The sequence below is a fragment of the Harpia harpyja genome, chromosome 1 (genome assembly GCF_026419915.1).
Source record: "Harpia harpyja isolate bHarHar1 chromosome 1, bHarHar1 primary haplotype, whole genome shotgun sequence".
Classification (NCBI taxonomy): Eukaryota; Metazoa; Chordata; class Aves; order Accipitriformes; family Accipitridae; genus Harpia; species Harpia harpyja.
Genome location: NC_068940.1, coordinates 85,389,768 through 85,406,399, shown reverse-complemented (window position 1 = coordinate 85,406,399; position 16,632 = coordinate 85,389,768). Strand labels below are relative to the sequence as shown.

The window sequence follows — 16,632 nt, the reverse complement described above, 5'->3', positions numbered from 1 at the left end:
GAAACCTGGACTTATAACACTGTTTCACTAGTGGCCTGGTTTTTAAATCTACTGAAGATCTGCTTGGCTTGGCTTGATCTAGACTTCAGAGCACCAACACATCTTCCAGTGAATCCTGTACTGCACTGTATGTACTGTTGAGTACAAAGCACCGCAAATGTTGTTAAAGAGAAGTTGTTGGCCACAGTGCTACTACATACACTACAGTGCTGGAAGATGCTGTGATGGCTTTTCTCCAGTGATGCAAGCTTTGGCGCACTGTGTCAGCATCAGGGCCTGGAAGGCAGCATTCACTGATGCATGCTCCTATTGAAACTAACTGCTTTTCCACAGAATGATCTATTTGGACTTGCAGTCATGAAAACCAGCACACGCTTTCTCCACAACTTGCTCCCTTCTCCAGAGATGGTGTGCTCAATAGGCACCAGGGCTACGAGCAGCAGTGTTGCTCACTTAGCACCCTGATAACAAGGGAAGATGTCCCTCTCTTTGTTTAAGTGTTGTTCCTCTTCCTGTTTGCGGGTTGTTACAGGTCTAAATTCTCTTTTCTGGCCTTCCAGGTCCCGTCGTAACACACGACATTACCAGCTATCACACAATGTTTCTTTTGGCAATTTTAGGAGGGATGGCTCTCATACTTCTAGTCTTGCTGTGTCTGCTTTTGTATTATTGCAGGTAAGATTTACTGTCCTGGTTACTTAGTTCGTGTTGGAAATACAAGGGGTTTTGTGCTCGTGAAATTAAAAGCTTTTGTATTGAAACATTTTTACTTCGGGAGGGGGGAGGGAGAGTGGGGGGAAAGCAAGCAAGCATTTGAAGAAGAAAGAAACAGTGAGATAAACCTTCGTATCTTCCTGGTTATATGCGGCATATACAATCCCTGCCTTTGGTAGGATGCTAGTTGAATGAATCACACACACCCTACCTGTGTTTTCCTTGTAAGATGTTCTAAAACCTCCTATCGAACATGGGCATAGGTCCAAGATCTCTGTCATTGTATCTGCTACACATTTGCAAGCGATCTTTCTATTAGTCTTATAGTAAAATAAATGTTAACCTTTTCTCAGCAAGTGTATATTAATGAGTGATTTTGTATTTGCCTCCTCCAGACATTTGCTCAAATTTGTAATTGGTGCTTGAGATATTTCCCAATTGACATTATTCTTTAATTTTATCTTCACTGCTAGGATAAGCTTTTAATTGTTAGGTTATGTAATAAAAGCTCAGTTCCCCTAATACTAATCACTGCCTAAAAATCTCCCATTAAGGCACACTTGCTGCTCTTGTTTCTGTGTACAACAGTCACAAATGTGTAACTTCTTTTGTTACCGGCTTTTATAGAAGGAAATGTTTAAGACCACGTCAGCATCATAAGAAACTGCAACTTTCAACAGCACTGGACACTTCTAAGAAGGATCAAGCAACCTCAATGTCCCATATAAATTTAATATTTTCACGTCGCGAGTCAGAATTTCCTGGTGGGTTGTCCGTTGCTAGCAATGGACACACTGAAAACTCAGGTGCAAAGGAATTAATCAGTGCTGTCCACATGGAGATGGTATCGCCTAGTGGAGAAGCAGATATGCATACACCTATGCTCAAACACTCATTCAGTACTTCCCAGGAGTTTAGCTCCCGAGAGGAACTGCTCTCTGACAAGGAGAAAGACAAGAGCAGAATTTCCTTGGATGACCTGACCCCCAGTGGGTCTCTGAGAAAAGACTACCACAAATCAGCAGATAGTTTTCCTTTAAAGACAAGAAAATCTACAGAAACAGCTGAAGGCTATGAGTCCCCTGTCAAAGATGAGTATAGGAGAAGTTACAATGCTATGCTGTCTCAGCCTTTATTTGAAAAGCAAGAGAGAGAAATTCAAGTATCTATGAACCATATTGCTACTGGAAGTAAATACAATATTCAGGAACAAATATACCCCACACCTTCAGCCCCTGAAAAAGAGCTGCTGGACTGCAGACCTACTGATTGTATGATGTCTCGTTCAGTTGATCACCTTGAAAGACCTACATCTTTCCCTCGACCAGGTCAGTTAATCTGCTGCAATTCTGTTGACCAAGTCAATGACAGTGTTTACAGAAAAGTTTTGCCTGCATTGGTCATCCCAGGTCATTACATGAAATTGCCAGGAGAACATCCTTTTGTTAGCCAGCCACTGGTTGTCCCAGCTGACCAGCAGATTGATATAGAAAGACTTCAGGCTGAGCTTCCTAACCCTCATGCACGGCTTTTTCCACACCCCCCACAACAGCTGCAACCCCAACAGTTAGCATCCCAAGCAATATCTCAGCAACATTTGCAGGAGGCAGGTGCAGCTGAGTGGAGTCAACAAAATGCTTCCATGTCTGAATCTATTTCCATTCCTGCCTCACTTAATGATGCATCCCTGGCTCAAATGAATAGCGAAGTGCAGCTTCTTACAGAAAAGGCTTTGATGGAGTTAGGAGGTGGAAAGCCATTGCCTCATCCTCGAGCATGGTTTGTTTCTCTAGATGGACGTTCAAATGCTCACGTTAGACATTCATACATCGACCTCCAAAGAGCTGGTAGGAACGGGAGTAACGATGCCAGTTTGGACTCCGGTGTTGACATGAATGAACCAAAATCTGCCCGAAAGGGAAGAGGAGATCATCTGTCTGCACCACAGGGTCACCCACCAGTGCAAGAGCACCAGCAGAGAGAGCGGAAGGTTTCAGATAGCACAGCTTACACACAACTTGTGTACTTGGATGATATGGACCAAAGTGGCAGCGAGTGTGGAACAGCAGTTTGTAGCCCTGAGGACAATGCTCTACGATGTCTACTAGAAGGCACTAGTAAGAGAAGCGGTGTGCAGCTGCCCAGCCTGCAGGAGGAAACAAGAACTGTGGATACCAAACCAGAGCCATTAACTAGTCCTGAACATGGAACATCTGTTCAAGATGATGAGGAGGATGAGGAGGATGAGGAAGATGACCAAGGTGAAGATAAGAAGAGTCCTTGGCAGAAACGAGAGGAAAGACCACTAATGACTTTCAATCTTAAGTGAGCTATTGTGAAAATCCACCATTCAGTGGAGTATAAAATTGCCAAATATTCTTTCTGTGGAAGTGCTTGATTTTTTTTTGTTTGGTTTTTTGTTTTGTTTTGGGGTTTTTTTTGTGGAAAGAAGAGAAAAACAAACTGTGGTGAGCAACATTTGAAAGAACTTAAATGCATTACTGTGTAAATGTTAGAAAAGAATTAAAATCATTCCTCTGATTTAACAGCTGCCTCCAGTGAGATAGCTGCACAAAGAGTGTGATTGTTATTCCATATACTTGATATTGGTCATCCAGGATGTTGAAAATACTGACAAATTGTTTTGGTTGGTTTATGACCTCAATCTCCTTATGAATGGGAGCTGGTAAAGCTTTTGTTTTGTAGGCCAATTTTATGTTGATAATGCTACTGAAAGTATCTTAAAAACAAGAGTTTGACACATGGTGTCCAAAATTGTGCATTATCTCAATGAAAGGCTATGCATTGCTGCTTTTAGTAATATTTTGCTTATACTATGCTTTTCTTAATTTTACAAGTTGGTTGTAAACATTTTATGTCCTTTATTATAAACTACTCAGCAATTTATTTTAATGTGAAACTGCAGGAAACTTGAGTAGCATCCCTTAGCATTGAAGCCTTTTTATGAAACCAAACTGAACTTTGTGTCGACTAAGATTCCTTCAATTCTGGTCCCATTTACTCAAAGTGCCTTTTTTACAGTAACAATGAACAGTCCCTTCTTTTGGTAACTCCTTTTAATTGACCCCATTTGGGATTTTATAAACTTCTGAACTTCTACCTTTTATTTTAAGCTGCATGCCAAGAGTCCCATTTTGTGCTGAGCATTTCTCATTTCAATACAGTATATTCTGTAGCTATCATGTATATTGTGGATTCTGTTTAGCCAGGATAGACTTAGAAGACATTTTAAAGGGCCCAGAATAGCCAAGAATAGACTGTATATATTGTTAGCTTCCTCTGGAATCATATGAGCTAATCATGCTCATATAAAATGGACTATAGACCGAGCAAGTGGACTGAATGTGTCTAGAAAAATTTTGGAATGAAAAAAAAAAATGTACTATCCAAAAGTGCCAGAATGACTCTTCTGTGCTTTCTCCATACAGAGCTGCTTGGTTATCCAAAAATTATAATTGAAAATAAACTGCAAAAAATATCTTTGTGGATTTTTTCCTCTGTTGGTGGTCATCACATATTTTATGTTATTTAATAAGAAAAATACTTTGGTTTCAGTTTTGGTCTGCATATTTATGCTTGTGTGACTTACTAACACACTTTCTTATGCAGTTCTCCTGAACTTCAGTCAATACTGAAATTTAGACCCCTTTTCAGAAAAGCATCCTCCCTCTCTTGATAAACATGTAACTATTCGCTTAAGTATCACTGAAGACTTTGGAAATGAAATCCTGGTATCACCAAAATTCTCTGTGGAGTAACGCTTCCTGTGGGACCAGTTTCCTTTCTGAGATTTCTGCGGATACTCACACTTATTGCACACTTCTCACTTCTTCATGAATTGGGTTCAAAGAAGGGAAAGTATGTGACTTCCACTCTTGTGGAATCCTTTGTACACATGCAGTTTATCATGTTTCATCCAATTATTTTTATGCAGCATTAGCATCAGTCATGCTTAATAAAGTTAATTATTATGCAATCTCTAAAGTGATCAGAGAAAGTGTTATATAGTTCCTATTTGATCTTTAATAATAAGCCCTGGCTCGGATTCATTGCTCTTTTTTTCAGTAGATTTCAAGGTTTTCTTAGGAGGCCAGTGTTGTAATTTCCGTCTTACTGAATGTCTTACCTGGGAGCCTGGGCGCAAGCCAGGAACTGAATCCTGATTTCCTAGTTCCCAGGCCAGTGCTCCTCTCCATCCACAAAGCCACATCACCTCTGTTTTGCTTTGATCCATGTTTGGAAGTGGTATATGTTGTGAAAGAAATCTAAAATAATATTTGTGGTGTGCATTGAATATTGAAATCACCATATTAGCAGTAAGTTATGTTTTACTCATCACATGCGTTCCAGGTCCTTTCCTGTTCTGTTTAGAAATTTTGCTACTGACCACATGTGAACTGGCTCTGGGATCTGGGTTACTTATTGTCAGTCTGTGCAAGATCACTGAACAGAAAAATGCTACTTTAAAGGAATAGTATTTATCAGATGTCAGTAAGTGCTGGTAATACAGTGTCACTTATTAATCACAATGCTGCATCAAGTAAACATTCTGGTTAAAATTTCCGCATACTAGAATTATTGTGCTGTTTAATTTTCAACTTTCTGTTGTCTTAAATTTGTCATTTTTAATTACATTCTTTTTCAGATTCCTTTGCAAAGTTTCCATCGTTATTATCTTGTAAAGTGAGATTGTTGCTATTAAATTGCAGTGGTTTGTTTCTTTAATTGTGTTGGTTTTATGTTCAAAACACATAGTTTGAAGGTTTGATTATTTGTGGTCCTAATACAGCAAATATACTTGAACAAACACAATGTGGGTATTTTGCAAATCTTCTTTAAAATAGCATTTTTTTAATTGCGGTCATATCACCAGCCATATAATAGTTGGATTTTGCAGAATATATAGTTTGTGGAATATAATTCTCAGTATATCCAACACATCTGAGCCACATGTTAAATGAAATTGGAACAGAGTAACACAGATCAGATAACGGATTGAGATTAGAGTGTGTCCATTGTACACACTTTGCCTAATCTTACAGTCCAGTGACAAGTTCTGTGTTTTAATTTATGTAAACATACTGAGGAAGATACTTCAGTAAAATATGAAGAAATTTTGTTGCTTATATTTTGCAGTTGCACAGTGTAGCAAGTACCAATAAAACTTAAAAAACATAGAGAACAAAGTATAATTTGAAAAGGTCTTGGCATCAGCAGCTCCAAGTGATCTTAGTCCATGTAGAAGATAACCTAGAGAAGCAGTTGTTTTTGTATTTTTTGATGGCAAGTATTAATGGGGAAAAAATGCAAAAGATTGTAATGACAAAGCTTACAAAAGTAATGAAAATATGTTGGACTTAAAAAAAATACTAGGAACAGGTCTTCAATTAATCTATCCGCAATCAGGATTTGCAAATGGATAATGACTGAAAGAGTAAAGATAATTTTTTAAATCTTAGGTTTTATTATCCAAAGTCCATTTATATCATAGGGCCTATGAAATGTTAGGACTGTTGGGAGTTAATACACTCATTAAGAGTCCATTCACTGTATGGTTGTCCCCCAGTTCCCACTTCGTTCCTGCTGAAATACTTGCTTCTCAAAGCTTATTAAAGTGTCTGTAAAGCACCTTGACTTATTGTGATAATGACCTTTTATTATTTGATTTAAGTGCTTTGTCAGGGTACCAGCATGCTAAACCCTCTACAAATACAGGGAAAAAATGGTTCCTGCCTCAGAGCATTTGCAATCTAACACGTTACACAAATATACAAAATCGTGGTGCTGAGCTTAGATGAACAGCTTAGCAAGAAACCCCACCATTTGGAAATTGCTCATGATGCTTTTCTCCCTTACAGGAAGGACTGAGTAGCTTTAGTAAAGTGAATTAAGCTCTCTTGAAATACCTTAGCAGTATTTTCATTTTCTGCCCTTCATTCTATTCATGAATGCTCTGAAAGACCAATTTTATATCACGATCCTAAACAAACATGGTTGAAATTGGTAAGAAATTGCATATCCCATGTAGGGTTTGGCCTATAGAATAGTACAGGTGTAAATGAGCAAGTATTGGATTAGATATTTACCCTTTCTCTAGGAAGGTCCCTAGTGAACCAAAAAAGGCATTATTTTTTTCTTAACCAACGAGAATTCATCTGAGGATTAAAATTTGTTGTAACGTAGTAGCTCTTAAACTATCAATAGGCTGTAACCTGGGGCATGGGGCATGGAATTGGGAATCCATCCAGTACAGCCTTGGACTTGGTCAAAAGAGAAGAAGAATGTCAGTTTGCTTTTCTAAAATGTATGGGTGACAGGTAGGGGTTTTTTTGAATCAGTGCTGCTGTTTGGGTCCTTTTAGCATTCGAAATTCTTAAAGTCGGAATATCTGCCACCTGGTGGTGAACTGTTTGAACTGTTTCTCCATACATACTGGGTATAAAACACAGTTTCTCATTTCAATATAAGCACAGTTTATAACTTCAGTAACACCAGTAGGCAGCTGGCACAGGATCATCAGTTGTTTCATGGGCCTGCTGTCAGTCCAAGTGCAGAGATCACTGTCAGCTTGAGAGACCTTGCCCAGCCTCTTAGCTGGGGCAGTATCCAGCTCATAACATCTCCATTCAAATCAAAATGCGTCATCACTGATGGCAGTGTAGTGTGCTCAAGTGTAAATGTGCCTGTGTTCTCTCACCTCGTGAATAGCACCTTGGTTTTAGATAAAGTTAAAACAATTTTAACTACTAGTTGTTTCAAAAGTTGAGAAAAATAAGAGCAACTCAATTATTATTCTCTTCCTGTTCTGCTTACAGACAAATGTAAGCTGGCAGGTTCAGTGCTAACCTTACTCATTTTTTTTTTTATATATATATATGTATGATATATGATTATTATATAATATGATATATCCTATATCATGATAGATAGATATACACACAATATTTTCATGATATGTCTGATATTTTCATTTCTAGGCTGCAAACCATTTTGAGCTTTGGGTAGACAAGTAGGCAGCAGCCAAGTGCCATTTTCAGACTAGGGGAGCATTTTTTTATTTTAGTCGTGTAATTCCAAGTGGTAAACTGACACCATGTACTGTCTTCTACATGACAGTAATAACAGAAAGGGTATCTAGTTCTTTTTAGCTGTAATCTTCTGGTATCCACAGCTTATTAGCTTGCAAAATGTGGTACCTGGTCTATTATCGCTTAACTGAAGTACTCTTGTTTTATTGATGTGCTTTTTTTCTAGGAATAAACAGTGCCAGTTAGCTTGTTTGATCATTAAATATCTCTTCTGCCTTGGAAACTTACAGCCGCAGGGAAGGAAAATGTGATGACAACAGGGAGGTACAAATGAAATACTTGTTTACAGTTTATTTTTGTAATTCTGGAGAGAAGCACTTGGTGTTCACGTGACTGGAAATATGCACTGCTGAATAAACCCAACTGAGGAATGGTCCTGCCACTCCATTTTATATTATAAAAGTAGGAAATGGTGCCTGAAATACTGCTGTGGGATGAGAAATCCCACTTTCAAAGGAATGGCTATTCCTGCTGCAAGAGATGTTGGGTATGAAAGCTGGAAGAAGTTGTTTCAAAGGGCTCCTGTTACAAGCATTGGTTTTTAAAGGGTTTTGGTGATTCAGTGGTTGTAGGGAGTTTAAAAAAGCGTCAGGACTGTCTTCTCCCCAGTCCCCCCTGATTTTCACAAGCACACTCCCAGCAGTGTTGGCCCCTGAGCTTCTCCTCTCCCTGGGTAGAAATCCATTATTGTCCTACTCTTACGCTGGAGCTTACAGCTCTGGCTGTGGCATATGCGCCACAAGCTACTCCAGGTAGATTCTATTCCCTACACATTTCTTCTGGAAGTTTTCTGTCAATAAAGGAAGAGGCTGGAACCACATCTCAAACCCAGGAAAGCCTGCATGAAAAGAAAGTAACACAGCAGGAGATGTGCCCACATACTACCCTTACCTAGATGCTTAGGGCAGGGCCTTTCTCCCAGTGTTCCCTGCCCCTGGAGATGAGAGAGGCTACGGGTCTTGGCTTCCCTCTCCCTGGTCTTCAGGGAATGCCCCTTCCATAAACCCAGCCCCCTGATTCCACCTTCAGTTTCATGCCATGCTGTGAGGCCAGCATTGATGGGATGTGCAATGTGACACTCTAATGACATTTCAGTAAAGCTGCTTGTAGGTGTTGGTTGAGGGTGAGCTTTCTCAAGCTATCTGCCTCTTTGTGTCTATGCCACTAGCTGTGCCTTGATTTTAACACCTCATAATCCTATAACACAAATAAATAACACAATAACAATGAGGAAAGCAGAACATGATAGCCAAGTTCCCCCGCGTGAGGAGTGTTTTTCTTTTGAGAGCTGGATTTGGTCTTTTATTCCTAGAAATCAGCAGAGTATACCTACATAAATATATGTGTATATGTGCATGCGTGTGCGTGCATGCATGCCTGTGCACATGTATGTAAGTGCATTTAATATAAAAGCTGGCTTAAATGCTAGTTTCAGCATTTCAACATCAAGCAATGCCAAAGTAAAGGTTGCTCACCTAGGCTGACTGGAAAAACCAGCAGAAGAGCTCATAAAGGCTTGTATTAACTAACTTAATTGTCCTTGTGGTCTGACACTGCAGGGCCAAAGACATGCTTGATGCTGTTTCTGCTGTGCCTATGCCCCTGACTTCCATGAGATTTATTCACACTTGCCTACTAGCCTAGACCTGACGTCTAAATTTTGTGCTTAAAGCTTGTCTAATGTCTAATTTTAAGTACTTTACTCTGCAATTGTTGCAACATTTGACAGAGGCTTTTGTTTTGCAGAAAGTTGTAAAATTTTGAAGGGTAAAATCTTACTGTAAAAATCTCCAAAAATTTTGCATAGAAATGGAAGAGTTATAATAGAGTCTGGTTTCCCTTTTTCTTCATGGGGAAGACATTGTGTCCATGAGACACTTCTTAATTCACTGTAATTCTCCATGCAGTAGGTGTGCATCCCGAACAACGCTGTTAATCTGCTTCTAACCAACCAGAAAGGTATGCAGAACCTTTATTGGCATTATCCATTTATCTGATTTGTAAGTTAATGGGATACTTCTAGTTGGAGCAACCTACAGAACATTGGAGACGATCTTCTGTTGGCTATCATGGAAATGTGGGAAATAGAGCATCTAACAACATACTGTCCCTGAGCAGGTTGTCACCACAAGGAGTATTCTGTTTGTTCTAAAATACTATTCTCATCCAAGGTCTGCTTGGCTTTAGACTGCAATCTCCGAAGCCTGGAAGAACACCTTTCCAAATAAAAGTGGTTTATGCTAATGGGAATAGGTAATGAATAATAAAGTACTGGATAGACATACCATTTGTTTGGGGATAGCCAGACTTTTAGGTTTCCTTCTCTGGACCTGAACTTTGAGAACTATCCTCCTCGATATTCTCAGGGTTTCCAGGCTCTAGTCTCTATTTCAGGGTGTCTAACAGTGTTAAATACTCTAGGGCAAACAGGACATACAGGAGCACCCTAATAGTTCTAGTCTGTTACAAATGCTCTGAGAGTTGTAGTCAGGCTGTAGCCTCTTCACTCTAGCAGGAAAAAATGTACATCTATCACAGGAAAGAGCCCCTTTTTGTTTGGGGATAAAGAACTATCAGAAAGAGACAAAAATAAAACTGAAAACTTTCATTTTGGAAAAATACTGAAACGGTCAAGAGATGAAGAATAATTCACATATCTATCTCTCCCTCCATCCAGAATCAGGGAAAGAAAGCACTTGGCTGTACCTGCAGCCTCCCTGCAAAGAGGAGGGAACAGCAGGTGCATTGATACAGGGGAACTGTAAAAGGCTGATAGGAGAACTGATTTAGGAGCTGACAGGAGTAAATTGGATTGATTTGGAGATTGGATGTGCATAAGTAATTGCTGAGTATTGGTCAGAGCTCTTGCAGCACCAGTGTCAACACTGTCTTTGTCAATACATCTGTCACCACTAATTCTCATTCACATATATAGTTTGAGAAGGGTCTGAAAGACAGGAAAAAAAATAGACATAGAAATGCAAAATATGTATATATTTGTAATAATCATTATTTAAAAGTCAGTTCTGATTATTAAGTATCTTTTAATGTAAAACATGATTTATTTATTTTTTACCTTTTGGGGCTAGAGACCCTAGGAACAGAGGAATTGCAATGCTGGAACCAGTTTGAACCTGTGTTTGATCTAAGTCTTGTATCCTGCTTCCAACAATCATCAAAAACAGATGCATCAGAAAACTGGGGAAGAAATCTCTGCTAGTGATAATAACCCCACAGGATAAAAGTCTTCCTATCCTTATCACTTATACCCTTAAGCATGAGGGTTTGTATTTATCATACACATTTTTTAATGCTACGATATGTTTTCAATATGCATGTAAATGTCTAATGCTTTTTTAATGCTGTATAGCCCGCGGCCCTTGCCAATGCAGGCACCAGCATGGAGAAGTAGATGCTTCAGTGCAAAAGGTAAGATGTAAAATAGAAGAGGTGTGGTATGAACTGCATTTTAAAACAGAATTCAACAAAAATTTGAACATCAGAGTGCAGCAGAAAGAGCGGGCTGTTTTGAGAGTGCTTGTCCCCCAGTCTCAATGCTGCAGCCAACACAGGCCAGCAGCAAGTGGGCTGTGTGAGACAGGCGAGGCTGAAGCTCACGAAGTGTGGTATGCAGCAGGAGGCTAAAAAGATGTACAGTGGGTGAGACAAACCATAAAGATCAGAGACGTGATCGCACATGGATACAAGTGTGCAACATATGGGATCACAAGCTCATTTCATTCCCTAACCATTTCTACCTATTCTGTTGTTAGCTGTGACATCTATATACATTTGTTTTGGTGCATTTGTTCAGTGTATTTTCAAACTGTATTCTCTCACCCTTGCATCTCATTCAGGATTAAAGAAGGCAGTATTTAAGTTCTCAGCATAGAGAGCCACCAATAAAAAAAATCATTGAGAGATAGTACTAGTAGGTACTTGTGTAAGGCAAAGTCTAAACATATTTGTTTGCTCCATAACTTTTTTTTTAAATATTAGGAAAATAGAGAAAACACTAAACTATTAGCTAATTTTCAAATTGGATCAGTTTTGCTTCCGATTTACAAGACTACAAAAAGTTCACACCAAGTTGTTTATTATTTACTTGCAATATTAAATCTATTTTAAATTATAAATGCCATGAATATTTCAATGTGGTGTATAAAGTTAGGAGCAGTCCTATGACTGCATGGAAATTTCAGGTACTTTTCTTCTGCAGTGTTTAATACTCAGAACACATAGACTAATCAAATGATGCCAATAGTCTGAATGATATATATCACTAGCTCACTGGGATGTAATTAATACGTATCACTAGGCAAGTAAACAAGTCTGGATTATGCCTGGCTGCTTGAGGGAAACTGTATCAGTGACTGGCTGGCTTTATTCAAGTCGCAGAAGAGCAAAGAGAAGAAGGGTATGACCCTGACCACGTACTACACAGTCTCACTTGATGGTTCATCCAACAGGCAAGATCGGACAAAGCTGCGTACGGCCCTGGGAGTTAAGGCTTCCCAATCCTCAGTATTTCTCACCACCAGCCTTAGACAGCTCCTCCTCAGTAGCCTAGGGTTCTTTTGAACTCATGGCAGCCACTGAAATGCCCAAAGTATTTGAGTGTTTGTAGGGTTTCATTTTGAGTCCTGGATTTTGCTGTGGGAGCCAACTAGGAAAAAGTTAAACATGGCAACACCAAAGTCCATTTGTGGATCTGGGCCTATACTCATATACTTACGTTCAAGGTGGCTCAAAGCCTCTCAGACTTGTTGGCACAGGTTAATTTTGTGTAGCCATGACAGACCCATGACTGCATCTGTTATGGAAAGCAGAGGAGAGACAGAACCTGGGAAGAGAAGTAGGATGGGGAAAGATCCAGAAAGCTGAGATTTATGGTGGTGTAGAGGGTCCCCTATACACTGGTCTGTTCGTTGCTGGCTGACAGTGGTGGGAGCAGCGAGGCAGAGCTACATCTGTAATGCTTCACTGACCTTTCTCTCTTGTTTTCTTCCAATTTGTTGCCATAAGCAACTGGATATTTTGGCTACATCTAGCAGCAAACCCAGAGTCACTACTAAAGCTCTAAGGAGACCTATGAAAATAACCAACCAACCAATGAATAATTCATCAAATGCTGGAATTATTTTAATTGATTTCATGATATGCTGTTTAGTATTAAGTGAAGTGTATCTCCTGATTAGGAAGTCTATTTTCCTTTGTTATTCATTTTTTACCTTTTGTGTAAAACAACTGTGCTTTCTTCTTTTTAATCTTCATAAAATAAAAGGCTCTTATGTTCCCCGTACATCTAGGAAGAAGTCTTCTTAATCAGTTAAAAACTAAATTCACATCTTCACAAACACAGGCTCTTTACCTGCTAGGTTTAAAATGAAACATTTCTGATAGCTTTTGATGGTCTGCTTAGACTGGTGCGAGTGCGTGGGTTATGTCTGCATCACTTGTATGCAGCAGTTTGGGGAGTTCCTGGACATACCCACCTGCGACAACAGAGGTCTTGGAAGTACAGATGCCCACAGACAGCCTGTTTGGGCACATCAGGTGCCATCCATGCTGCTTACTGTCCTAGTGGTACATACTCCATTAACTCACTGTGGTTGAACATGTGGGGTCCTGAAGTTCAGGGGTACATTTTTTCACCTTGCTGCTCTATTTTGGGAAGACATCTATACATGTGATAGCTAACATTTATCAAGTAGTGCAACTGCTGAGCAGTGTCTGTAGAGTGAATTTAAACACTCTGGGAATCTGTCTGGTAATTTCAGAAATGCAAAACTACATCAGAATTCCTCAATGCAGGACAGATGCATACCTCTCACTTCTGGTCAACTTCTGTACTTGTGGCATAAGCAAAAGTAACATATTCACGAAATGCAGAGCACAATTCAGTGTTGTCAGTTGGCCTTGTAACAGTGGAATCTGGAGTATAATCTGTTGCGCCTCTCAGGAGATAAACTGTAATATCCATGAGGATATTCTTCATGCATGCTATGAACTCTAGAATAGCAGCCATTCTGCAGCTATACTCTGCCTGATCCCCCTTCCAGGGAGACCTTCTAGCAGGGACAGCAAGTGATAGCTTGCTGGGAGAGATTCGTATTGCCTCTCTTATTGTCTCTGTGAACTGCACAAAGAGTCAGGAGCCAGGCTTCCTATACTCCGTTCAGCTCAATGAAGTGAGGAAAATTGTGGTAAAGGACAGAAAATGGTTAAACTGACAGTTTCTCCAACACAGTGATTCAATATAGCTGTTTAGTCATTGACATACTGTTCTTCACTTTCTCCTACACATTATTATGAGGGGAAAAAAAATCATTAGTAATCACTGGATTAACTTCACTCCAGGCTATGGGGCCACTGTTCACGATTGTTTTTTGTTATTGAAAACTATTGGGTATTGTGCCTTTGTTTTGAGATTTTCTTTCTCTCCTACACATTACAACTGAGTGAAGGTTTAGTTCTAAAGGTCATTTCAAACTGTGGTAACACGGTAGGCACATTTCCCCTCTGAACTACAGTGATGGCTTCACATTGGGAGGTCATACTTGGCCACGTGTTAATTACAAGCCTCCCATCAGTTTTGCAATAGTTGAGGGTAGGCCACCTGTCTAGAATTTTTTTCTCTCTCCCTTCACTCATTTGTGGAAGATCAACACCACCTTAACAATTTAGCCATATTCAGGAACAACTGCTGGTTTTAAAGATACATGTGCTATGTTACAGTTTATTTTATTTGGAACGTGCTGGTTGAATATTTTCTAGCTTTATTGATTTAGTACCCTTGAATTTTCCAGTCACCGCAGCTAGTACTTCAAAACTGTCAAGACAGAAAATACCGGTCAGATGATAGAAGTCCAGCATACATAGCAGTCACTGAAGGTTTGAACCTAGTCCTGAGACATCAGAGTGTAACGTAATAGATTATACAGCTGATAAACCCATACTCCATTACCCATTCAGAATTGTCTTTCCTTCCGTCCTTTCACAACAAAGCAGGAAGGGCTTCCCCAAGTCCACCTGCGGCAGGAAACAAATATTCAGTAATTATTTGGCAGCACGAGGGCAGCACTTTCTGGATGATGCAAGTGACTACTTGGTTAGACCAAGAGAAGCTGGTAGGTAGTTTAGGAGAATTGTTACAAACGACATACAGCTTGAAAGGGTGACCTGGGCATTGGATTTTTCATTATTATGTTGTCTGCCTTTGATTCTTCAAGAATCTTAGGCATTTGAATTACAAGTTCCTGTGGCAACTTGCATGTTGTAAAGGACCAAGCACAGTGGGACACAGAGCGGCCCAGGGCTGGTGCTCAATACGCATAGGTGCAGAGTTTGACTGCGAGGGCACAGCTGGAGAGACATCTAGCTGTCTTCTGCTTGGCCAGTGAGATCTTTTACTTGACGTGTCACCCACAATATCTGATAGAGCAAAACATTACACCACCCTAAATCAAAAATAGGAAAAAGAAATCCAAATCACCACCTTAAATCAAAATGCAAGGAAGCAGCATCTTCCTCACATTAAATGACTTCCAAGAGGGCAGTGGGGGTAAGGAGAAATTACAACCAATGCATACTATTCTTATGTTTTAACGTGATGTTTGGCAACACTGCCAAACCACGCACTCAGAAATTCTGAATCTCTGCCAGAAATCTTGATATGACCCTGGAAATCACGGGAGTTCAAATAATTAATACGAGTTTCTCTTTCTTTGTTTTCCTGGGTTCAAACCATTACCACTTAACTCCAGTTTTTCTAGCATGGAGCTTGCAGAAATACAAAAGGCTTCGGGAAAACAAGGGCTGCGAGAACCAGTGGCCACGGCTGTGAGGGGGATCGCCGCGGCAGCCTCGGCAGCGTCTACCAGCGGCACCTTTGGCGTCGAAGTACGTATGGCGTGAGAAGGAAACACAGGGAGCTGCCAAAACGCGCTCCGAGGCTCCTGAGGCCCGGCAGCTGCCGCCCCACCGAGCGGGCCCTCGCCTGCCTGCAGGCCCCGACCCCAGGGCGCAGGGACGGCCACCGCCGGGCCTGCCCCTCGGGCCTCCCCCGGCGGCGGGGGGGCAGCGCCCTGCCTGCGGGGACCCGAGGCCCGCGGAAGTCAGGGGGCGCGGGTCAGATGTCGGCTACGAGGGAGTCGGACGGAGGCCGGGCCCCGAGGCGGCACCGCCCGGCTGTGAGGGGCAGGGCAGGGCGGGGCGGGGCAGGGCACCGAGCCCCCCGCGGCAAGGCACGGCCCGGCCCGGCCCGGCCCGGCCCCACCCCGACCCGACCCGGCCCGGCCCGGCCCCGTCCCCTGTGGGGCGCCGGGGAGCGGCCGGGCAGCCCCGGCGGCCTCCGCCTCCTACGGCAGGACGGGGGAGGACAGCAGCTAGAGGGAGCTCCTCCGGACTGCATCTGCCCGTGCGCCCCGGTTCCTTTCATAGGCTCCCCCGCCCCCTCCCCTCCCTCCTTCCCCCGTGATGGCGGAGGACAGCGAGTCTGCGGCCAGCCAGCAGAGCCTGGAGCTGGATGACCAGGATACCTGCGGTATAGACGGCGACAATGAGGAGGAGGCCGAGCACGCCAAGGGGTAGGGGCGCGCTGCGGGCTGGGCGGGCGGGCAGGCTCGGCTCGGGGAGGCAGCCCCCGCGTCTCCCGCCGCGGCAGCAGTAGGGCTGGAGGTGCCGCCGCGGCCGCTGTTGCGGGCCGGGCCGGGCCGGGGTCCCCTCGCCGCCCGGAGCGGGCCCCGCGGCGGGGCGGGCAGCGGAGCGGAGGGCGTGCGAGGCACGCTCCTGTCAGCCGGCGGGCGGC

The 16,632-nt window shown here is 42.0% G+C and overlaps 2 protein-coding genes across 5 annotated transcripts in view; both read left to right on the top strand.

Annotated features, from left to right (window-relative positions):
- FAM171A1 (family with sequence similarity 171 member A1) overlaps nt 1-4,478 on the top strand; it is a 90,851-nt gene extending 86,373 nt beyond the window's left edge. For all 4 annotated transcript variants that reach the window (XM_052803146.1, XM_052803156.1, XM_052803135.1 and 1 more), the window contains 2 exons: nt 561-675; nt 1,342-4,478. In XM_052803146.1, the coding sequence (XP_052659106.1) occupies nt 561-675; nt 1,342-3,043 (1,817 nt within the window). In that variant the 3' untranslated portion in view covers nt 3,044-4,478. The remainder of the gene's footprint in view (nt 1-560; nt 676-1,341) is intronic.
- An 11,660-nt stretch (nt 4,479-16,138) lies between these two features.
- The window catches only part of NMT2 (N-myristoyltransferase 2), a 38,833-nt gene continuing 38,339 nt past the window's right edge, over nt 16,139-16,632 (top strand). The window contains exon 1 of the mRNA XM_052803071.1: nt 16,139-16,411. Within this exon, the coding sequence (XP_052659031.1) occupies nt 16,302-16,411 (110 nt within the window). The 5' untranslated portion in view covers nt 16,139-16,301. The remainder of the gene's footprint in view (nt 16,412-16,632) is intronic.